At 42.9% G+C, this 25,143-nt stretch overlaps 1 protein-coding gene across 6 annotated transcripts; it reads right to left on the bottom strand.

Annotated features, from left to right (window-relative positions):
• On the bottom strand, positions 1–25,143 carry LOC139541994 (zinc finger protein 281-like). 6 transcript variants are annotated; one of them, XM_071346960.1, is made up of 8 exons: positions 24,968–25,143; positions 18,497–18,639; positions 17,657–18,129; positions 16,164–16,262; positions 15,860–15,976; positions 15,089–15,182; positions 4,878–4,996; positions 1–4,283 (listed from the first exon to the last, which is right to left on the bottom strand). In XM_071346960.1, exons 3-8 carry the CDS (start codon positions 18,080–18,082, stop codon positions 2,673–2,675), a joined length of 2,466 nt encoding a protein of 821 aa, XP_071203061.1. In that variant the 5' UTR covers positions 18,083–18,129; positions 18,497–18,639; positions 24,968–25,143; the 3' UTR covers positions 1–2,672. The 6 variants fall into 6 exon arrangements, with proteins under 6 accessions (XP_071203061.1, XP_071203062.1, XP_071203064.1 ...); XM_071346961.1 differs by having other exon boundaries at positions 24,972–25,143; XM_071346963.1 differs by lacking the exon at positions 18,497–18,639 and having other exon boundaries at positions 15,089–15,172; positions 15,859–15,976.

The following is a 25,143-nucleotide window of genomic DNA, read 5'->3' as shown; positions in this document are numbered from 1 at the left end:
TTTTTTTCCGTAAAAAAATGTTTATTGGGTTCTCTAATCAGTTTATAAATGCAGTAACATGTACAGCCCTGTAAATCATATCACAATGGTCTAGAACAAAAAGGACAGGGATGGGGAAGCATCAGCTGTGGTGACGATCAGAAAAAAGGGCCATACAAAAATCATCATATCATGCATATTGGAAGAAACCAAATGAACAAACTTTTAGTGTTTTTGTACATTTTTGTAAACAATATCCTTCTAGAGATATGAAAACATTTAGGGCAAGTAACAAAAATAAAGGATATAACAACATAAAGAGAAATGACAGTTTCTATGAGGCACCTAGAATGCAACACTGCTTGGCGTGAATGCTTTACAGACAAAAAAAGATAATACATTTTGCATTTCAACGAGTCAAATGCTCTTCTAGAAATTGTAAACACAAGCAGTGTTACATGATTATGCAAAATGTTTAACCTATACAAAAAGTATTTTCACTACATACATGAAACATGTGTTGCTGCTTTCTGAAGCTTCAACAGTGATATGAGGTATATTTAGGTCAATCCTATCGTTTGTTTCGCTCAGCCTCTCGCTCTTTCTTTCAACGCATAGTGTGTGTTTTGGAGTGAAGTGGCCGGCCAGCCAGTCTTTTGTTTCCTGAGATCTGAACAGATGTAGGAAGAGATTGACCCTGGCTGCCAGGAGAGAAAAGGCTTGAGCCACAGAAGACAAAGGCCATTGTTTATTCTCGCAATGATTGAAGGACTGCATTTTGCTAGGGGGGGGGGGTTATAACGTGAAGTTGAGCCTATATCACCGAGGTTATTTTTCAGTATTAGGCCTGATTTCATAGGGTGAAGACTGAGGTGCAGTGAATACTTGCACTTTCAAAACATTCTGTAAAAATAAACTCCTGTTAGGTTAAAGACATGATCGGGCACTTTGGCGAGTAGCAAGTATTGTGTAGTTCATACATGCATAATATATGAGCAGAATGACTGTTTCCTCAATTGGCCATGAAACCCCAAGTTTGTAAGAGACTTTTCAGGAAAATGTGAGCCGCCATTTTGCTTACATCTACCCCCCCTAGCAATTAGAGTTTCAGCCCGTCGCCATTTGAGTGACAGCTAGCAAGACGCACACACAATAGAGCGAGAGAGCAAGCAATGACGTGGTGCACATATGTGACACAGTACGCAATATTCATGGACCACCTTTGGCTCGTGGGCGTTACTTTGAGAAATCCTGGCTAAAAAGTATACTCAAGTACCGGAGAATATCTTCAAGAATAAATAAAGGAAAAATAGTTTGATTTTTGCATCCAGTAGTCTTAGTACATCAGTGGGAATAAAAAAGTTCCAGCATAATATCTGCATCTCTCATAGCAATGGGTAACACACAAGTCTAACAAATCATAATTTGTACAACCCCTCCACCTGACAGTCAAAAACAGTCAAAAAGACTAACACAACTCTACATCTGAAATGGCCATGGTCATACCCGTTCAACCCCAGTCGAACCCTCCCTACAGAACACCCTCTCTTCCACCCACCCCTCTTCAATTTTCTCCTCCAATTAAAAAACACTGTTTTGCACATCCTTAATTGAGTCGGGTTGTTTTTCGTTTTCAATTACGATTTTGTTTTTCAAAAGCGATTGTTTGATTTCCATTGCCAAAAAAAGGGAACAGCCAGGAGTGGAGGACAAACCGGTAAAAATGTGTGACAATATAATTGTTGAAATGTCGCTAATGAGGCCAGTGTGTTTCCATGTCACGGGCCACTGAAGGGGGCATTCCAAAGGGGTGCATGGCTAAACAGATATCACCACCTGACACGCACACAAACACATATATAAACAAACAAAACAAGGTCCTTGGGTTGAAACCTCTGTCTGTTGAGGCTGGGGTGTGTACACCATGAGTTATTGAGTGTATAAATATCCATGTTTGCGAGTCTTTTACACGTGGCCCTTTATGGAGGAAATGTGAGCAGTTGTTTTCACATTGACACAGAAGTACCATAACAAGTAGCGGAAAGGGTTTGATGAGGAAAACTGAACAGGAAGATCCATTGAAGTTGTTGCAGTCTTTTTGTTCCGCCCTCCTCCTGGGATAAATAGCAACAAAGCTTTGTAGTCTCAAAGTACACCTGTAAAACGTGTGCCAGTTGCATCTCATAATACAAAGTTCTTCTTATTACACAATTTTGCCTTAATTCCTGAGTAATACAATTCTTGTAACAGACAATATATAACTTTTTTTGCCATTTGAATTCTGGGCTTTTCCCTGACACAAACTTAATTATTATTATTGTAATTATCATCATTCATTAATACTTTACAACTGTATGATTGTTAAAAACAAGGGGTTACAGGTGAAAGAAAAATAATTAAGTTCATAACTACCCCCCAATTTTTTGTTTTAAAATTACATACAAATCTAGGTTTAGTTCATTTCATAGCAACTACACTAACAAAATAAAGACTAAATACAGATAAATATACAGAAAAAATATCAAAAAATTGCATTTGAGGCCTTAAAGACCTTCCCTGGTAGAGTTCTGGTTATCAACATTTAATGGCAGTGTTTCATTTTTTTTTTTTTATCTCGCTACAAGAAGAAAATGAAGGGTATAGGAACACAAAGAAAAACAAAACCCACAACTAGGTTCACCTATTTTTAATCCTTACCTGAAACTTTGGCTTGTTGCAGTTTTCGATCCTGTACTAACTGGCTCGCTGACATCAGTTAACAAACTGGTAAACCCTGAGAATTCTGACACAGTAGCCCGTATTCGTTGGTCGACCTCGGGCCCGAGGCCAGCGCTGTAACCCAGCGGGGTATGGCGGCCCAACTTGAACTGGGAGCCGAAGGCCTGGGCAAAGTTCTCGATCTGGTAGGTAGCCCGAAGGTCCACTTCCTTGGGTACATCTAGGTCGGCGTAGTTGCCGGAGCCGTTGCTCCTGTTGCCCTTGGCCCCCTGCTCCTTGGTGGCCCCGCCGGCGGCTGTCAGCTCCTGGGGTGTGAGCTGGAACCCATGGGAGTGGTGCTGCTTCTCCAGCTGCTCGGTAAGCTCCTGAGACGGGGTGAGCTGCTGGTGGCTAGCCGCCTCCAGGCCATTGAGGTGGAAGGCCGGCTGGGACAGGGAGCCTACCAGCATGCCGTAGTGGGACTTAGAGGATGACAACGAAGAAGAGGAGACTGTGGAGATGGGCAACGGCAAGGAGATGGATGGTGGGTAGCCACATTCCTGCGGGGATGTAGTGTAGAGATGCTTGTCAGGGAAGAGGGGCCCTGTGGGGCTGGAGCTGCTAGGGAGGAGAGGGAAGGGCCTGCTGGGACCCAGAGTGGGGAAGGGCCCACTGTGGCTGGTGCGCTCTAGGGCCTGCAGTAGGAATTTGGAGTACTCGCTCATCACCACCTGCTTGTCGCCGCCGTTGGGGGAGTCGTCATCCAGCTCTGGGGTGACAGGTGCGGCCGGCTGCAGGTCCACATGGTGCGGGCCACTGCTGTCGGTGAGGTCAAAGCTTACGTCACTATGGTGGTGGTGCGCGTTGTCTGACTTGTAGCTGTAATGGTCCAGCAAGCTCTGGAGCACCTCGTCCGGGATGCATGACTTGTCATGGTGCTTGAGGTCCAGGGGCAAGGCGTCCAGCATGGCCATGGTGGGCTCGTTGTGGTGGCCCAGCGAGCCCTGAATCACACTGCTGGACTGGGGCTGGCCCATGTGGAGGGAGGGTGCCCCATAGTCGCTGTTGGACATATGTTGGAGGTAGCGACGCTTCTTCACAAACTGCATGGCGTCGTCGTAGTTGTTGCTGGTAGCTGACTGGGCCTGCTTGGCTCCCCCACCGGAGGAGCCCTGGAGGAGGCCCATGGCCTCAAGCCCTGAGCCCACCGACAGCTCCATGGAGCCCTGCTTCTGAGACAGCAGCTTCTGCCCCCCGTCCTCCATGGAGTTGAGGGACTTATTGGCCTTCTTGAAGACCAGCTTGGGTGTGCGGCCCTGCATGCTGGGCCCGAGGTCGGAGCACTCCATGCCGTAGTCCTGCAGGCTTCCCGACGACACGGTGGCGGCCACAGTTCTCTTACGCTTGCGCTCGATGCCTTCGCCTGCGTTTTTGGACTTGCCCCTCCTGCGTCCAGAGGTGGCAGTAGCATTTCCCTGAGTGAGTGAGTAGCTGCCGTGGCCAATGTCTGCGTCGGCCAGCTGCAGCATGCTGGGGTCTAGGCCCTTCTTTAAGGCTTCTCCACAGGTCCGCTTGTGCTTTAGTAACCGGTCTGTCCTCGAGAAAAACTACAGGGGGAACGGGGGGAGATGCACAGTATTTTAAAATGTTCTAGTCACCCGATTGAGCAAATGGATAAACGACAACAAGATGTATTTGTCCACTGTTAGCCGGACAAAGTGCTCTCGAACAAGCGTTACTGTTCCAAACGGCTGTGATAACAGAGCACGTTGCAAGCATCCAACACTGTGGATTATCCATTATATTTTGAGCAAACAAATAGGCTAGATTGAGACAAACATCAGTGTGACATCAACAATTGGCATATTGTCAATCCGACCTGGGTATTTTAGTATTTGTACTTTCCTATAAAATGGCTGAAACCATTTTCAAATACTTATTTCCGAAGACATTATCTGAAATACTCTTAGGACCAAATAGACCTGGGTTTTAATGCATGGAGTGTTGACATGAGTATTTACAAATACATGCCAATATTCAACTACTTGAAATCTATGCCATTTTTCTAAATACTTTATTTTCAGAGACATTTTAATAAGTATTGAAATACCCTAAATAGTATTTGAACACAGGTCTGTTGTCAATCAAATACATGTTTCTGATTTGAGGGTAAAGCCTAGCTACCCTTGTGACTAACTGACCTGTTGGCAGGTGTCACACCTGTATGGCTTCTCTCCGCTGTGGGTCCTCTTGTGCCGCTCCATGTGGTACTTCTGGATGAAGCACATGTTACACTGGTCACAGCTGAAGGGCTTCTCTCCTGAGAAATTAATAGCACAACCGAAACAGTTGGAACCAAATTTACTCACTCAAAGCTAGTACTGAGCGATTAACCGATCTAGCTAAATGTTAATTTTTTAAAAACAATTGACTGACGTTTCAATTATTCGTTATATATAGTATATATATATAAAAAATTACTCCAAATACAAAAACACACACAACTAAAAATCTCCTCTGCCCAGACCCGCATGCTCACACCTCCATTCCTAGAGCCTGCATTATTGTTTGCCACATGGCCTTAAAATTGTACCAATTAGTTTCTCGGTCACCGACGCTATTGGAATATTTCAATAAAATCATTAGATTTTTCCATATTGTTAATGAAGGCGGAAGTTAAATGTTTTTTTCAAGATGAGAAGAGAATCGTCCAGCCCATTGGGTCTCTCACTACATCCCCATATGCCATGTCTTGAAATATACAGACAGATAGAAGTATTACAATGTAAACTTTCGATCTGACAGGCAACTTCCTAGCGCCGCCCACAACTTTTGGACTTTATAGCATTCCCAGAAAGCATGGATTATTGAATCATTGTTAGTTTTACACTTGACATGATTATGCCGTTGTGCTGTAGAATCTCTCAATTCTATACATTAGTTTATACTGGATTAAGCGTACATTTTCATTAACTGTAATTTCTTTAGTTATACTCCAACTTCCTCTCAATCTTGTGCCAACATCAGTTCTTTTAAGTCTTGGTCCCAATAGCTTATATTGTTTTCTAAGAGATTGTCAGTTGGATATGTTCTCTCTGCAAAGTGTTGTATATCTTACCTATTTAGGGATGATAACCCTTAGTCGGTTAGCCACCGAAAATACATTTGACTTGTCATGCTTATCGGTCTATAGGTTAAGTTGTCTAATTTTGTGTGATGAAATTGGTCGCGTGTGTATTTGGTGTGAAAACACATTTTAACTGTAGAGGGCGCTAATACAACCAAGAATGCACTTGGAAGGTTTCACATCCGCTAGAGAACTTGTTTGGGAACTGAGGGGAAATGATGCACGCCAAACGCAGCTGTGTGGGACAATTTCGTTCAAAAGGGTGATGAAGTTCGCTGCAAGCTTCGCGACAGTTAATAAAAATGCAGCAGTAGTACCAGCACGATGAAGCACCACATCAAGAACAAACACCCGCATGCCATGTCGGTAGAGGATGGCTCGCAGCCGACCATCACGTCGATTCTAGCGGGGAGACGGTGTGATGCGTGCCGGTCTGAGGTGATCACACAGTTGGTGTGTAGAATGATTGAGCACAATATGATGCAAATCAGTGTGGGCGAGGGCTTTAGGGAGTTCTTTACCTTGAGCCAGAGAAATGCATGCCATCAAGAAGTGCGATAAATAAAAATCGAAAAGCATTATGAAGAGAAAAAAAAAAGTGCTGAAAGTGCGAGCCAACTTGTCGCCTGTGGCTAGCTTCACAACTGACTGTTGGACTGCGCTGACCATTGAGAGCAACATTACCATGACATTTCACAGCTTTGACGGAATCAACGGTCGTCCTGGGACTGAGTCTATCCATCACACACGACGTCGCCGAGAAGCTGACCAGTGCTGTTGAGACATGGGGACTCGATGACCGTGTGTTGGCACGCGTCCACGATAACGCACACTTTGTGGCTGCCAATTCTCCTGCCTAACCAGCCTCCTGCGCACACACTTCAACTCACCATCAAGACAGCTTCACTATGTATGCGTGTCACGTGATTGTTGCAACTGGGAGGCTGGTTAGGCACTTTAACCATAGCTATCAAGGCACTGGAAGTCAAGCAAGTCCAAATGCAGCTGCCGCAGGACCACCTGATCCAGTCCTTAAGACACGCTGGACGATAGTCCACTTCGAATGGCGTACTGCTATTTGAAAGATAAAAACATGAACTGTTTTGAAAATAAATTGGAAATGCTAAATAATACAGTACCAGTCAAAAGTTTGGAAACCTACTCATTCCAGGGTTTTCCCTTGTTTTTACTATTTTCTACATTGTAGAATAATAGTGACGACATCAAAACTATGAAACACATGGAATCATGTAGTAACTGAGAAAGTGGTAAATCAAAATATATTTTATATTTGAGATTCTTCAAAGTAGCCACCCCTTGCCTTGATGACAAAGTAGCCACCCCTTGCCTTGATGACAGCTTTGCTGAGTAAAGGGTATGAATACTTACGTAAATCTGGTATTTCAGTTTTTTTATTTTGAATACATTATACTAAAATGGATTATTTAAAAAATCCCCCTCAGCAATCTACACACAATACCCCATAATGACAAAGCAAAAACAGGTTGACATTTTTGTAAATGTATTCAAAATAAAAACTGAAATACCAGATTTACGTTATTATTCATACCCTTTACTCAGTACTTTGTTGAATCACCTTTGGCTGACATTACAGCCTCGAGTCTACTTGGGCATGACGCTACAAGCTTGGCACACCTGTATTTGGGGAGTTTATCCCATTCTTCTCTGCAGATCCTCTCAAGCTCTGTCAGGTTGGATGGGAAGCGTCGCGCACAGCTATTTTCAGGTCTCTCCAGAGATGTTTGATCTGGGTTCAAGTCCGGGCTCTGGCTGGGCCACGCAAGGACATTCAGAGACTTGTCCTGAAGCCACTCCTGCATTGTCTTGGCTGTGTGCTTAGGGTCGTTGTCCTGTTGGAAGGTGAACCGTCTCCGAAGTCTGAGGTCCTGAGCAGGTTTATGTCAAGGATCTCTGTACTTTGCTCCGTTCATCTTTGCCTCAATCCTGACTTGTCTCCCAGTCCCTGAAAAACATCCTCATAGTATGATGCTGCCACCTCCATGCTTTACCATAGGGATGGTGCCAGGTTTCCTCCAGACGTGATGCTTGGCATCAAGGTCAAAGAGTTCAATCTTGGTTTCATCAGAACAGAAAATCTTGTTTCTCATGGTCTGAAAGTCTAAGTGCCTTTTGGCAAACTACAAGTGGGCTGTCATGTGCATTTTACTAAGGAGTTACTGCCATATGGCCACTCTAACATAAAGGCCTGATTGGTGGAGTGCTGCAGAGATGGGAGAACCTTCTAGAAGGAAAACCATCTCCAGAGCAACTCTGGATAGTGGCCAGAGTTACCAGCCATTTCTTGGTCTGACCAAGGCCCTTCTCCCCCGATTGCTCAGTTCAGCCAGGCGGCCAGCTCTAGGAAGAGTCTTGGTGCGTCCAAACTTCTTCAATTTAAGAATGGAGGCCACGGTTGTTAGGTACCTTCAGTCCTGCAGAATTGTTTTGGTACCCTTCCCAGATCTGTGCATCAACACAATCCTGTCTCGGAGCTCTACGGACAATTCCTTTGACCTCATGGCTTGGTTTTTGCTCTGACATGCACTGTCAACTGAGACCTTATATAGACATGTGTGTGCCTTCCCAAATCATGTCCAATCAATTGAATATACCACAGTTGGACTCCAATTAAGTTGTAGAAACATCAAGGATGATCAATGGAAACAGGATGCATGTCAGATCAATTTCAAGTCTCACAGCAAAGGGTATGAATACTTATGTAAATAAGGTTTATTTATATTTTTTATTTTAACACATTAGCAAAAGTTCCTAAAAACCTGTTTTTGCTTTGTCATTGTGGGGTATTGTGTAGATATTTAATCAATTCCAGTATAAAAATATTTAATAGATTTTAGTATAAGGCTGTAACGTAACAAAGTGGAAAAAGTCAAGAGACCTGAATACTTCCTGTAAGCACTGTAAATCACAAAGTGAATGCACAAGCTGCATTTTGAATGCCTTCAGGGACCAGCGCCTGCTGTTTCTGGGAAGGGGCCTTTACGGGTCTCCCCACACAATGTATGCATTCATGATGGCAATGTTGAGCATCCCCCAAAACACATACCTCCACCATTTTCTACCTGTCCATCCAACATTGTAATAGCTCCTCAGTTGATCAAGCCTAACCATTTTCTACCTGTCCATCCAACATTGTAACAGCTCCTCAGTTGGTCAAGCCTAACCATTTTCCACCTGTCCGTCCAACATTGTAATAGCTCCTCAGTTGATCAAGCCTAACCATTTTCTACCTGTCCGTCCAACATTGTAACAGCTCCTCAGTTGGTCAAGCCTAACCATTTTCCACCTGTCCGTCCAACATTGTAACAGCTCCTCAGTTGATCAAGCCTAACCATTTTCTACCTGTCCGTCCAACATTGTAACAGCTCCTCAGTTGATCAAGCCTAACCATTTTCTACCTGTCCGTCCAACATAGCTCCTCAGTTGATCAAGCCTAACCATTTTCTACCTGTCCGTCCAACATAGCTCCTCAGTTGATCAAGCCTAACCATTTTCTACCTGTCCGTCCGTCCAACATTGTAATAGCTCCTCAGTTGATCAAGCCTAACCATTTTCTACCTGTCCTGAGGTTAGCTGAGGTTCTGAAGGAGCTGCAAAATCTGGACCCATACAAATCAGCTGGGCTAGACAATCTGGACCCCCTCTTTCTAAAATTATCCGCCGAAATTGTTGAAACCCTTATTACCAGCCTATTCAACCTCTTTCGTATCGTCTGAGAGCCCTAAAGATGGGAAAGCTGCCGTGGTCATCCCCCTCTTCAAAGGGGGAGACACTCTTGACCCAAAATGTTATAGACCTATATCCATCCTGCCCTGCCTTTCTAAAGTCTTCGAAGGCCAAGTTAAACAGATTATCGAGCATTTCGAATCCCACCGTACCTTCTCCGCTATGCAATCTGGTTTCCGAGCTGGTCATGGGTGCACCTCAGCCATGCTCAAGGTCCTAAACGATATCTTAACCGCCATCGATAAGAGACATTACTGTGCAGCCGTATTCATCGACCTGGCCAAGGCTTTCGACTGTCAATCACCACATTCTTAAAAATCGGCAGACTCAACAGCCTTGGTTTCTCAAATGACTGCCTCGCCTGGTGCACCAACTACTTATCAGACAGAGTTCAGTGCATCAAATCGGAGGGCCTGTTGTCCGGACCTCTGGCAGTCTATGGGGGTGCCACAGGGTTCAATTCTCGGGCTGACTCTTTTCTCTGTATACATCAATGATGTCGCTCTTGCTGCTGGTGATTCTCTGATCCACCTCTACGTAGACGACACCATTCTGTATACGTCGGGCCCATCCTTGGACACTCCAAACGAGCTTCAATGCCATACAACACTTCTTCCGTAGCCTCCAACTTCTCTTAAATGCTAGTAAAACTAAATACATGTTCTTCAACCGATTGCTGCCCGCACCCACCCGCCTAGCATCACTAATCTGGATGGTCCGGACTTAGAATATGTGGACAACTACAAATACCCAGGTGTCTGGTTAGACTAAACTCCCCTTCCAGACTCACATTAAGCATCTCCAATCCAAAGTTAAATCTAGAATTGGCTTCCTATTTCGCAACAAAGCCTCCTTCACTCATGCTGCCAAACATAGCCTCGTAAAACTGACTATACTACCAATCCTTGACTTCGGCAATGTCATTTACAAAATGTCCTCCAACACTCTACTCAGCAAACTGGATGTAGTCTATCACAGTGCCATCCGTTTTGTATCATTGGCTGGCCCTCGCTACATATTCGTCGCCAAACCCACTGGCTCCAGGTCATCTACAAGTCTTTTCTAGGTAAAGCCCCGCCTTCTCAGCTCACTGGTCACCATAGCAACACCCACCCGTAGCACACGCTCCAGCAGGTATATTTCACTGGTCATCCCCAAAGCCAACACCTACTTTGGCCGCCTTTCCTTCCAGTTCTCTGCTGCCAATGACTGGAACGAATTGCAAAAAATAATAATAATATATATATATATTTTTTTTTAAATCACTGAAGCTGGAGACCCATATCTCCCGCACTAACTTTATGCATCAGCTGTCAGAGCAGCTTACTGATCACTGTACTTGTACACAGCCCATCTGTAAATAGCACACCCAACTACCTCATCCCTAGTTTTTTTTTTTTTTGCACCCCAGTATCTAGCACATCATCTGCACATCTATCACTCATGTTAATGCTAAATTGTAATTATTTCGCCTCTACGGCCTATTTATTGCCTACCTCTCTACACACTGTACATATATTTTTCTATTGTGTTACTGACTGTACGTTTGTTTATGTGTAACTTTTGTTTTGTCGCACTGCTTTGCTTTATGTTGGCCAGGTCGCAGTTGTAAATGAGAACTTGTTCTCAACTGGCCTACCTGGTTAAATAAAGGTGAAATAAACATATTAAATAAAAAAAGGCACAGGCTGTGTGGTACAAGGGTGAATGGTGGGACTGGGGGGGCAGACACTCCATGGAAACGTAGGCTCCCCTCTTGGGTGCGTTTCAACTCATCTCACTCTGCTCCCCCCCATGTTTCAGCATGAGAATGCCCCCATGCACAAAGCGAGGTCCATACAGAAATGGTTTGTCGAGATCGGTGTGGAAGAACTTGACTGGCCTGCAGAGAGCCCTGACCTCAACCCCATCGAACACCTTTGGAATGAATTGGAATGCCGACTGCGAGCCAGGCCTCATCGCCCAACATCAGTGCCCAGCCTCACTAATGCTCGTGGCTGAATGGAAGCAAGACCCCACAGCAATGTTCCAACATCTAGTGGAAGGCCTTCCCAGAGGAGTGGAGTCTGTTATAGCAGCAAAGGGTTGACCAACTCCATTTTAATACCCATGATTTTGGAATGAGATGTTCAACGAGCAGGTGTCCACATACATTTGGTCATGTAGTGTATGAGGGCGGTGGACATTCCATAGAATTGGAGAATCATAGTATAAATACATAGTTATTGTATACATTACATATATACAGCACGTGGGCATGTGGGCTGAGCAGACATGAACAAAAAACAAAGCAAAGTATGATTTTGTACTTGAGGTGCTATGTCTTTTTAGTGCAGAGTCCTCTCCTAATGTACCCCCAAAAAACCTGTGGATACATACATTGTACACATATCTGAAGAAAGACTGCAACTTAAGTGCTGTGTTTGGTTTGTATTACCTTATAAGTAAAAGTATAGAGGCTGGTGAGGGTCTACTTGGGGTGAATGGATCTCTTGAGACACTGAAATGGGATGACTGGAGGTCCCACGAACAACTCAGAGAAGTGCCTGATACCCTCCCAGTCACCCCATCCCAATCCCCCGGATATTGCCCCTCTCCATTCTCACTAATACCCATCATTAAAATCTTAGTCATGACAAACAATGATTCCACATATTTTCCTAATCTGTCCAGAACTCTTATTCAGTTTACAAGTCCTACCATCCCATCGTTTACCAAGCTTGCCAGCCCCACCACCAAGCCAAGCTTATCACCACCTTCCCCTCCCTTACCGACCCAGGGCAAGTTTCTCCCAACCTCAGTCTTTTCCACCTCCCTTCTTTTCAAAAACATTTACACTCCTCTATATATCTACCTTACTCATTCTCCTTCACACACACTCTCCCACCCATACACATATTCACCCTGATTCACTTTCCCATTCATATGCACAGACAAATCTATAGAACTGACAATTAGACTAAAATGCTGTATTTCCTCTTTTTTATGGCATTTTCAGTGTCCATGTATCTCATTGGCATCAGCTAATTCTATCATTACTTCCTAGGGGGGGAACAGTTACTTGGGGACAATATAATCTAGATTGTATTGGGGGGGGGGGAGAATATGGTTTCAATTTACGATAAGCTGTCTTGGGCATCACTGTAGGTAGCCTAGTGTGCACATGTTTTTTCCGCTTCTGCCTCCCCTCAGCCCTCAAGTGGAAAGGTTTCCTGCAGCATATTCAGGTGTTCACTGGCACTTAAACTCCCTTCTCTGTGTTCACTTACATACCCACAGTACTGCCGGGAATCAGAGTTAAGACCTTTTTCCTCTAGTGACTGTCTGATCAGAATTGTATTTCTTCCCTTAGCCTAGCAGACAGGTCCTGGACGAATTGAATGGACTGGCCCTTGATCTCCTTTCCCCCATGCCCTCAGAATGTTGACTTTGGTCTGACAGTTACACAGCTTAAAGATTACCATGTAAGGGTATTTAGAGTTCTTCTGCTTCATGCTGATCCGATGTCATCGCTCCAGATCCTCCATTGATACATCCACACCAAGCTCCACCGATATCAGCTTGATCACGTAGCTGGACAGGTCCCTTTTCCCCTTGTCTTCCAGTAGAGACATTCTTCTCATATTTGGTCTCGATCGGTTTTCTCGCTGATCCAGTTAATCTTCTAAAGTTTGCACCTTTGTTTCCAGGATTCCAACTTTGTTGTCTTGTTCGTCCACACTCATGCCCTGTATATGCATATCTGATACAAAAGACTGCTTTCCCTTTTTAAAGAAGATTGTTTTGGTGAGCATTGACAGCATTTTAGCTATGTTTTCCTGGATATCCTTCAGCTGTTCTTGGAGATGAAAATTTATTTTAATTCCATTTCGTACTTTTCCCCCCTGTAAGCTCAATAAGCACATTGCAGTTTCTCAAGAGATGAATCAGATCGAGCCCTAAATGTGCTATGTAGTAGGGAGCTGTAGTTTCAAACAGGCCAATCAATATTCTACATAGTTGAAGAAAATGTGGGAATTAACTACAATGACCGTAATCCATTGCGAGCATACTTCTCCATCCTGCGTTTCTTTTACGCCGGCTGTGTAAAAGAGAGACGAATGCACGAGAGGGATACAGAGTAGGTGCTTGAAAAACAAATGCCAGTCCCACTAAGCCCAAACCAGATGGGATGGCGTATCGCTGCAGAATGCTGTGGTAGCCATGCTGGTTAAGTGTGCCTTGAATTCTAAATAAATCACTGACCGTGTCACCAGAAAATCACCCCCACACCATCACCTCCATGCTTCACGGAAGGAACCACACATGCGGAGAGCATCCATTCACCTAGTCTGCGTCACAAAGACAGGGCGGTTGAAACCAAAAACCTCAAATTTGGACTCATCAGACCAAAGGACAGATTTCCACCAGTCTAAAGGTCCATTGCTTGTGTTTCTTGGCCCAAGCAAGACTCTTCTTATTATTGGTGTCCTTTAGTAGTGGTTTCTTTGCAGCAATTCGACCATGAAGGCCTGATTCACAGTCTCCTCTGAACAGTTGATGTTAAGATGTGTCTGTTACTTGAACTCTGAAGCATTTATTTGGGCTGCAATTTCTGAGGCTAGTAATTCTAATGAACTTATCCCCCGCAGCAGAGGTAACTCTGGGTCTTCTTTCATGTGGTGGTCCTCATGAGAGCCAGTCTCATCATAGCGTTTTATGGTTTTTGCAACTTCACTTGAAGAAACTTTTGAAGTTCTTGACATTTTACAGATTTACTGACCTTCATGTCTTAAAGTAATGCACTGTCATTTCTGTTTATTTGAGCTGGTCTTGCCATAATAGTGCCATCTTCTGTATACCACCCCTACCTTGTCACTACACAACTGATTGGCTCAAACACATTAAGGAAAGAAATTCCACAAATTAACATTTAAGGCACACCTGTTAATTGAAACGCATTCCAGGTGACTACCTCATGAAGCTGGTTGAGAGAATGTCTAGAGTTTGCAAAGCTGTCATCAAGGCAAAAGGTGGCTACTTTGAAAAATACCACTGGTTGGTTACTACATGATTCCATGTGTGTTATTTCATAGTTTTGATGTATTCACTATTATTCTACAATGTAGAAAATAGTAAAAATAAAGAACAACTCTTTAACGAGTAGGTGTCCAAACTTTTGACTGGTACTGTAAGTGATAAGCAACAATGGGGCAGTCACTACCATCATGGGACTTATATTAATTGCTTAATTCTGTATTGTTACAGCATTCAATCCACAATGCGAAGAGCATTAGTTAAAAAAAATAATAATTATCATCAAAACCAAAATAGAAAACCCATGATTATTTTTGAATAATCTAAACGACCTCAAAAAGCATGAAATGCTCAGCTGAAACATTTAAAAATGCACACTGGGTTCAATTTCATTTCGGGAAGTAAACTGAAATTCCAATTTTGCCTCTGAATTTGAGATTAGTTCTTGAATTTAAATGGAATTGACCACAGCTTTGACTGTCATATGTTAAGGGCAAAACTCACCGCTGTGGATCTTCTCATGCCGCTGCAGCAGATACTTCTGGATAAAGCTCATGTTACACTGACTGCACCGGAAAGGCCTCTCACCTGTGCGATCAGAAATACAATCACCCACTCTCCACATTAATTGACTATCAGTGAGGGAAAGCAGAGGTTGGCTTTACTCAAGAAGGGTGGGGAGTGTCAGTTGATAAAATTGGATCATTTGGAGTAACACTGCAGAAGAAGACAATGTTAAGTTAAAGAGTGAAATCCTAAAGGGATGGTTCCCCCAAATGACACATTTAGATTGGTTTCCTTACCTTGAAATCATAGGACAAAAACAGCAATCCACACTTTGGTGTCTTGTTTCCCGAAACTAAAGCGTGAATTGCAATCTCTCCTTGTCCATAGATCACTTTCAAGGTAAGGACGTTTATATATAAATTTGTAATTTGGCTGAACATTCACTTTAAAGACAAAAAATAACAGAATTTCCCTTTGCGTCAATGAGTCAGACCTCCTGCAAGAAATGTGAGTCATTTACATTACCTCAGCATTTAGAGAATATTCATTGCATCACACAAATGAGCACCTCCATGCTACCCAAATCAGGGATATTGGGTACATTTATTTTAGTTCACCTGGTGCCTTGGGTGGGTGAGGATTTCAGTTTAGGACCAATAGATTGATCTAAAAAGTACACACTTCACCGACCCAGTGCAAGTCACGCTAAAACAAATGCAACAAATGAACAAAGAAATCTCATGCAAAAATCAATGAAAGCCTCTCACCTGTGTGAATGAGTACGTGTCTGCGGAGGTGGTAGGAGCTGCGAAAGGCGGCGTTGCAGTGCTCGCAGATGTGTGGTTTGGAGTTGGGAGACTGGCCGCCCCCTTCGCCGTCCAACATCTGTGCAGGTGAGCGACAGAATGAAAAGTCAGAATAACACGGTTGTGCTGCTACGTCGAAGTATAAAAAACGTGGTGTGAGGGGGTTGACATGACTACCGCAAAAGTGAACTGTTGTACGACATTTTGGTGGCTTTGACAATTGCTTTGGCAATGAATGTGAACGCTAGAGATGTGTTGGGTTCTACCTTGTGTTCTCCACGTTTTCTTCTGGCTTTCCCTTCCCCGTCGCTCTTCCGTCTTCTTCCCGACGACTCTTTTGTCCCTTTCACTGGTCTTCCAGACACCTGAGGACAAGGTTGGTCATGTAGACAGATACCATACACAGTGTGAATATTCTCAAAAGGAGCTATCGGTCCTATACTGATAACAGATTTCTATCTTTAGAGAGGGATTCATGGATCTGACATGGGTAGGATGTAAAAAAATCTCTGTTTTTGCCCGAAAAAGCACTTTATTATAGACAGAAATACTGCTCAGTTTCATCAGCTGTCTGGTCTTATACGATTCCACAAGTGAAGAAGCCCAGAAGTAGAGGTCCTGGGCTGGCGTGATTACACATGGTTAGCGGATGTGAGGTCGATTGGACGTACTGCCAAATTCTCTAAAACGACATTTGAGGCGGCTTATGGTAGAGAAATGAAATTATCTGGCAACAACTCCATACATTGCTCCGTTCATCTTTCCCTTAATCCTGACTAGTCTCCCAGCCCCTGCCGCTGAAAAACATCACCACAGCATGATGCTGCCACCACCGTTGCTTCACAACAGAGATGATAGCGATGGTGCAAGGTTTCCTCCAGACGTGAGGCTGCAGAGATGGGAGAACCTTCCAGAAGGACAACCATCTCCACAGAGGAACTCTGGAGCTCTGTCGGTTTCTTGGTCACCTCCCTGACCAAGGCCCTTCTCCCCTGATTGCTCAGTTTGGCCAGGGGTCCAGCTCTAGGAGGAGCCTTGGTGGTTCCAAACTTTTTCCATTTAAGAATGGAGACTGTGTTCTTGAGGACCTTCAATGCTGCAGAAATGTTTTGGTACTCTTCCCCAGATCTGTGCCTTGACACAATCCTGTCTCGGCGCTCCACAAACAATTCCTTCGACCTCATAGCTTGGTTTTTGCTCTGATATGCACTGTCAACTGTGGGACCTTATATAGACAAGTGTGTGCCTTTCCAAATCATGTCCAATCAATTGAATTTACCACAGGTGGACTCCAATCAAGTTGTAGAAACATCTCAAGGATGATCATTGGAAACAGGATGTACCTGAGCTCAATTTCGAGTCAAATAGCAAAGGGTCTGAATACTTGTGTAAATATAACATAGCAGTTATTTTATAAATTTGCCAACATTTCTAAAAACGTGTTTTTGAGTTGTCATTATGGGGTATTGTGTGTAGATTGATGAGGTGAAAAAAAAGGCTGTAATATAACAAATATACATAAATAAAGTAGAGCACCAAGATGGGTGCCTCTAAAACGTTGTTCGAAATACAGCCGCACCGACCGTGCCCATTGCCACACCCACCACCTAAACTCCTTTTTGATACAGAAAAAACACTGGGAGTACCAAAGTGGAAAACGATAAAAAGCATACGTAACCAATCAACAAACTATATTTATTGACTGATGCCCCTTATCAGCCACAAACTACAACGCCCACAACAAACTTGGCTTTCTCACCAGCTCTCCAATTCGGCCGTTGCTGAGGTCATGCAGGAGCATGTTCTGATGGTTGTGGTGGTGGCCTCCACCAAACTGCATCTCCAGCATCTCATTGCCCTTCCGCATGCCCCCTCCTCCGCCACAGCTGCCACCCAGTCCTCCTCCACCATAGAGGGGCACACGGTAATCCAGCCCGCTCATCCGCTCCTGCTTGATGCCCATGCCATGGAGGAAGCCGCCGGCGTGGGGAGGAGAGTCACGTTCCTTTTTTAGGATAATCTCCTGGGGTTGGTTGCCCCCCATGACTGACTGCGAAGTCAGGCAGGTGAAGCTGGTGACGGGCGGCAGGTGACTAAACATGAGCATACCCGGGGCGAAGTTGGGGTCCATGCCCCCGTTGCTTTGCAGGAACTCGTTGCCTAGCTTGTCTTGGATAATACTCATGGCAAGTGCAGGAGGGGAAACACTAGATGGGGCCAGGTAGGGGTCTCCTTAAAGAGAAGGGAAGAGAGTCAGAAGTTTACATACTTAGATTGGAGTGATTAAAACTCGTTTTTCAACCACTCCACAAATTTCTTGTTAACAAACTATAGTTTTGGCAAGTCGGTTAGGACATCTACTTTGTGCATGACACAAGCAGTTTTTCCAACAGTTGTTTACAGACAGAAAATTTCACTAATAATTCACTGTATTACAATTCCAGTGGGTCAGAAGTTTACATACACTCAGTTGACAGGGCATTTAAACAGCTTGGAAAAATCCAGAAAATTATGTCATGGCTTTAGAAGCTTCTGATAGGCTAATTGACATCATTCGAGTCAATTGGAGGTGTACCTGTGAATGTACTTCAAGGCCTACCTTCAAACTCAGTGCCTCTTTGCTTGACATCATGGGAATATCAAAAGAAATCAGCCAAGACCTCAGAAAAAAAATTGTAGACCTCCACAAGTCTGGTTCGTCCTTGGGAGCAATTTCCAAACGCCTGAAGGTACCACGTTCATCTGTACAAACAATAGTACGTAAGTATAAACACCATGGGACCACGCAGACGTCATACCGCTCAGTAAGGAGACGCGTTCTGTCTCCTAGAGATAAACAAACTTTTGTGTAAAAAGTGCAAATCAATCCCAGAACAACAGCAAAGGACCTTGTGAAGATACTGGAGGAAACAGGAAGAAAAGTATCTATATCCACAGTAAAACAAGTCCTATATTAACATAACCTGAAAGGCCGCTCAGCAAGGAAGCACTGCTCCAAAACCGCCATAAAAAGGCCAGACTACGGTTTGCAACTGCACATGGGGACAAAGAATCTACTTTTTGGAGAAATGTCCCCTGGTCTGATGAAGAAAAAAAAAATAGAACTGTTTGGCCATAATAACCGTTGTTATGTTTGGAGGAAAAGGGGGATGCTTGCAAGTCGAAGAACACCATCCCTACTGTGAATCACGGTTGTGGCAGCATCATGTTGTGGGGGTGCTTTGCTGCATGAGGGACTGTTGCACTTCAAAAATAGATGGCATCATGAGCTAGGAAAATTATGTGGATATATTGAAGCAACATCTCAAGACATCAGTCAGGAAGTTAAAGCTTGGTCGCAAATGGGTCTTCCAATTGGACAATGACCCCAAGCATAGTTCCAAAGTTGTGGCGAAATGGCTTAAGGACAACAAAGTCAAGGTATTGGTGTGGCCATCACAAAGCCCTGACCTCAATCATATAGAAAATTTGTGGGCAGAACTGAAAAAGCGTGAGCGAGCAAGGAGGCCTACAAACCTGACTCAGTTACACCAGCTCTGTCAGGAGGAATGGGCCAAATTTCACCCAACTTATTGTGAGAAGCTTGTGGAAGGCTGCCCGAAACATTTGACCCAAGATAACAATTTAAAGGCAATTCTACCAAATACTAAGTGAGTGTATGTAAACTTCTGACCCACTGGGAAGGTGATTTAAGAAATACAAGCTGAAATAAATAATTATCTACTATTATTCTGACATTTCACATTCTTAAAACAAAGTGGTTATCCTAACTGACCTAAGACAGGGAGTTTTTACTAGGATTAAATGTCAGGAATTGTGAAAAACTGAGTTTAAATGTATTTGGCTAAGGTGTATGTAAACCTCCAACTGTATCAGGCTATGTATAGATCCACGTTATGGAAACATCTTGAGTGAGATAATAAAGTAACAGTCAAGTTTGGACACATCTACTCCTTCAAAGGTTATTCTTTATTTTCACTATTTTCTACATTGCAGAATAATAATGAAGATATCAAAACTATGAAATAACACATGGACTCTTGTAGTAACCAAAAAGTGTTAAACAATATATTTTATATTTGAGATTCTTCAAGTAACCACCCTTTCCCTTGTTGACAGCTTTGCACACTCTTGGCATTCTATTTGTTTAACATTTCTTTGGTTAGTACATGATCCCATACGTGTTACATCATAGTTATGTCTTCACAATTATTCTACAAAAATTGACACGTTAAGTTTGCTGAAAATAAACGCAGTTGACAGTGACGTTTCTTTTTTGCTGCGTTTATTAGACGAGTTGTTTTCTCCGGCGGCTATTTGCAGGAGAGAAAGAATCTAACAAAACAGGACAGTTATACTGAGGAGGATATAGGCTGCAAGCCTGCAATCTTGTTGTAAGGTATTGGTTTAACCCTGACCATAGGGCTAGACTGGCCCCAGGTGAATGTAGTCAGTGTGCTTACAGTCATCCATTAATTACTTGATTGAATTTATTGGGCTTCGCCTATCTGGAACAAAATGCTTGAGTAATTCTTATTTCTATGGAGTGAGGCTATGAAATAGTGTCTGGGTTAAGGTTATCAAGCTAAACCTGTGTATTGTGGTTCCTTTCAAGACCTTTTAACACCACTTCTCAAATCAGATCTTATTCGTCACAAGGGCCGAATACAACGCGTGTAGACTTTCCCGTGAAATGCTTGATTCTTGTTTAAGCAATTTGTTAGCAAATATAATTGGCTAATGTTCCATGTAGCATAGCCCACATTTCCAAATGCCTGGAGGCTATGGCTAAATAAAATTGCCATGATTAGGCTATTAACCACTGACTAAATGGCAAATATTTAAAGAGGGACACATTTAGACTAAATTGCCTAGCCCGCTGCTATCGTGCAAAGTGCAAGGGGAGGTTATCACAGCAGCGAAGCGAAATCAAGGCCATTACTAGCCGTGCCAAATATCTCGTCGGGTCAACAAAGATTGAAGAAACTACTTTTAATTTTTTTTTCATTAAATTGAACCTTTATTTAACTAGGCAAGTCCGTTAAGAACAAATTCTTATTTACAATGACGGCCTAGGAACAGTGAGTTAACTGCCTTGTTCAGAGGCAGAACATATTTTTACATTGAATCCGAGCTGACAATCTAGCAACCTTTCAGTTACTGGTCCAACGCTCTAACCACTAGGCTACCTGCCGCCCACTTCAGTAAGCTACGGCAAAGCTTAACTGCTTGACTCCACCAAAAATGGAACAAGCAGCTGTGGCCAATAACCGATCCTCCTACTAGGCCTATCATAAACGCTTTAAGACAAATGAAAGTTTTGAACGGTTGCCTATTTCTCAAATGTTCTAATAGCCTACGAAGGTACGGTTGTCCTAAAGCTGACGTTTTCTAAAAGCTTGCTTGAGCCTGTTAACTTCTTATGGCTGCAGGGTCAATATTGAGTAGCTTGGATGAAAGGTACACAGAGGTGCCCATAGTAAACTGCCTGCTCCTCAGTCGCTAATATATGCATATTATTATTCGTAGTGGATAGAAAACCCTCTGAAGTTTCTAAAACTGTTTGAATGATGTCTGTGACTATAACAGAACTCATATAGCAGGCAAAAACCCGAGATTAAATCCAAACAGGAAGTGGGAATTCTGAGGTTGGTCGATTTTCAAAACAGCCCCTATTGAATACAAAGTGGGATATGGATGAGTTTGCACTTCCTACGGCTTCCACTAGATGTCAACAGTCTGTAGAACCTTGTCTGATGCCTCTACTGTGAAGTGGGGCCGAAGGAGACAGGAAATAGTCAGGTCTGCCATGACCTCATCATGCTTTGACCATGCGCGTTCACATGGGAGGGACCTCTGTTCCATCGCTCATCTGAAGTCAATGTAATTCTCCGGTTGGAACGTTATTCAAGATTTATGTTAACAACATTCTAAAGATTGATTCAATACATCGTTTGACATGTTTCTACTGACTGTTACTGAACTTTTTGACATTTCGTCAGCTTTTAGGGAACACGCTTCGTGACTTTGGAATTGTTTACCAAACGCGCTAACAAAAGTAGCTAATAGGACATAAATAACGGACATTATCGAACAAATCAAGCATTTATTGTGGACCTGGGATTCCTGGGGCTGCATTCTGATGAAGATCAAAGGGAACATTTATCAATGTAATTTCTGGTTTATGTTGACTCAAATGGCGGCTAATTTTATTATATTTTTGAGCGCCGTCTCAGATTATTGCATAACATTTTTTGTGGTTTAATAAGAAGAATGCCCCTCTCCCCACAGGTGTGATTACCACCTTTTGAGGGTTTCGAGCTTGAGGTAGTCACCTCATACAAGTACTTGGGAGTATGGCTAGACAGTGCACTGTCATTCTTTCAGCACATATCAAAGCTGCAGGCTAAAGTTAAATCTAGACTTGCTTTCCTCTATGGTAACAGCAATCTAAACAAATCCCCAAAACACATGTAAATATTGGACTTTAAATTGAGCCTTCCTGTATTATACTTATGCTAAAAGGTTTATATTGTACTGAGACATTTATTTTGTTTGTATTCTTATATTTTCTTATTGTTGTTGCAGTGTTGAGAATGAATCTGCAAATAAGCATTTCGTTGGACGTGTATACAAAATAACGTTACCTCTGTCTCAAACCACCTTGTGCTCGCCTATTACCAATTAGACATCACCATAACATTAGGCCCATGTGGAATAGTGTGTGCCATTTCGCCAGCGTAAGACAAAGTTGCATTTTGTATCATATACAGCTGGGATTGTAGCCAAACAAAAAACTGCGCTGCAATGTAAAATTTGCAATGGTATATTCTCATTCAAATGACACTAAGTGACAATTACTTCAACTTTATTACAGGGGATGTGAACACCATGAATTTGCTGCCCTTGGCAAAGTGAGTATACGAATAAAGAACCATTGGTAGGCTGGACACATTACATTTTTAACAATGCTTTTTCTGATTAAAAAAAAAGTTCATTGCATCTGCCGTGGAGCCCAGTTTCATAATATTACCATATGTCCCAGCTGGTTGCCGTAGTTTTGAAGTAATCACGAAAAAAACAGACCTTGTTTTTGGGCATTTTTCACGCTGCCAGCTCATATTAGTTCTATTGAGCAGCGTGGCACCAACTCGCCTTCCGAACGTTCTATTCCCAGCTTATTGTTCTACCTCACAATGCTTGCTTTTGTTGGCAATGAGACCTGCTCACGTTGTTTGTAGGTAAAATGTAAACAACTAAAAATTACTTAATGAACTCTGAGGTCGTCCCATTGTTTCCTATAGGGAAATATAGGTATGCCTGTCTATACTACAATGTGTATATTTAGATTTTTTTTTAATTGGACACCATTTTAATCATGAGAATCTCCTCTTTCTAACCATTTAAGACTGGGCAGTGTATTCCGTTGTCATCAAACGCTAGCCATGAAATGTATTTTTCCCTTGGAACGCTGAACTCCCCCTATTGTTTTCCTATGGAGAGGCATGCTGTTATATTTCGACAAATATCTCGCAATGTGCAAATTTATATTTTTTTGAAGTCGAACACCATTTTAATGATGAGAATCTCCTCTTTCTAATTATGTAAGGCTGGGCAGTGTATTCCGTTGTCATCAAACGCTAGACCAGAAAGTCAGAAGTTGCCATTTGTTTCCTACTTCCTCGTTATGTAGACATAAGCACACTTGGCACCATCGAGATGCGAATGTTTACTTTATACACAAGTTATTTTGTCCGTTTCGTCCTAAGAACAGATTGTAGTGGTAACATTTTTAAAAGGATAATTGTTTTGGTGCCATTTAGGCGAAATGAAATTCTAAACGTCACTCCAGCCAAAACAGTCTCTTCGACGTTCCGTTAATTTGCTATGGGATCGGGCTAGTGTTACAGCTCAGCCAACCTTCTTTTGACATTTTATAGCCTTGGGTGAATTTAGACTCGTTCTATTGTCCAGTTTACCATTGGCTGAAATCGCTACCTGCTAAATTGTACATCAAATTACACGGGTCCGCTAAACTAGACTAAAGCAACCCATATTTTACCACGGATTTAGCCAGAATTTTGTCTAACGTCATTGGGGTAAAACTGCTAGCTGGCTTACAATTCCAGATGCCTCGAATGGCTCAGACACAATATTTTGTTTAGTCTAGCCGACCATTTGGCTACGAGACATTTAATTTTATGGTAAGCGGATGGGCTTTTGTGATGCATAGCCAGCAGCTAGCTAGCATGCTACAAATGGCGTTAGCTGTCCTGGTCAACTGTTGATACAAAGCACGCTTCTGTCACAAATACAATACTATCAAAACGCAATAACACAGATGACAACAAATCGACTCACATTATGACAATAGACGTTAAAAGGCGACGGCTCAATCAAGAATGGGTACGCGTTAGTAAACTAGTTATCCTAATGCTAATTCGCCATATCAAACCATTGTATCAAACTCAGGTAGCTAGTAGCTTGCTAGTCTCATGCTGGCAAAACATTAGCCAGGGATTCAACGTTACCGCTCGCACGACCTAATTTGTCCAAAGGAAATATTTGTCTTATTAAAACCCAAACACTAACGTTAGCTAGTTACCGGTATAATAGCAGCACGTTTTATTTATCCGTTTATGAAAGAAGATAGGCTTGCTGTCCTTGGCTGGGACGACGCTCGTGAAATAAAGTCGGACTAACAAACGTTAGCTTGATAATTACCTTTGGCGCTCGACCCTATTTATCGACATAGTGTTAACAAGCTAACTCAGCATACCTATCTCTAATTATAGCATTCCTCAAGGTTTGCGGTGCACGTTAACTTTAGATCACATACTGCAAATAGTACGGGTGCTATGAGCCAAATGTCTGCTTACCAGTTAGCTAACGAGCTAGCCGCTCCAACTGAAACCCCACATTATGGCCCATGCAACAGAGAAACAATGATGCTCGACTGAGTGTATCTCTCGCATGCTGAAGCGATTTGCGTCTGACATTTCCACCGCTTATAACTTGACAAATTTCAACAAAAACTCAGAAATAAAGGTACATTTCAATAAATAATTACCTACACATGACCGCGACTGGCTATAAATGTTGGTATTTTCTTCTCTTGTTCGTTCCTTTGAGGTGTTATAGACAAAACATTGTCGTCTTGCGGCCGATGCTTTCTTCCATCTTGTCCAGGCGCGGGGAATTCTGGGTCTAGCGGACGGGTAGTGAGAGGAGAGAGCTGCTGCAGTA

Source organism: Salvelinus alpinus, chromosome 17 (assembly GCF_045679555.1).
Source record: "Salvelinus alpinus chromosome 17, SLU_Salpinus.1, whole genome shotgun sequence".
Lineage (NCBI taxonomy): Eukaryota > Metazoa > Chordata > Actinopteri > Salmoniformes > Salmonidae > Salvelinus > Salvelinus alpinus.
The sequence above is the reverse complement of the archived record's forward strand: the minus strand, read 5'-3'. Positions and strand labels throughout refer to the sequence as shown.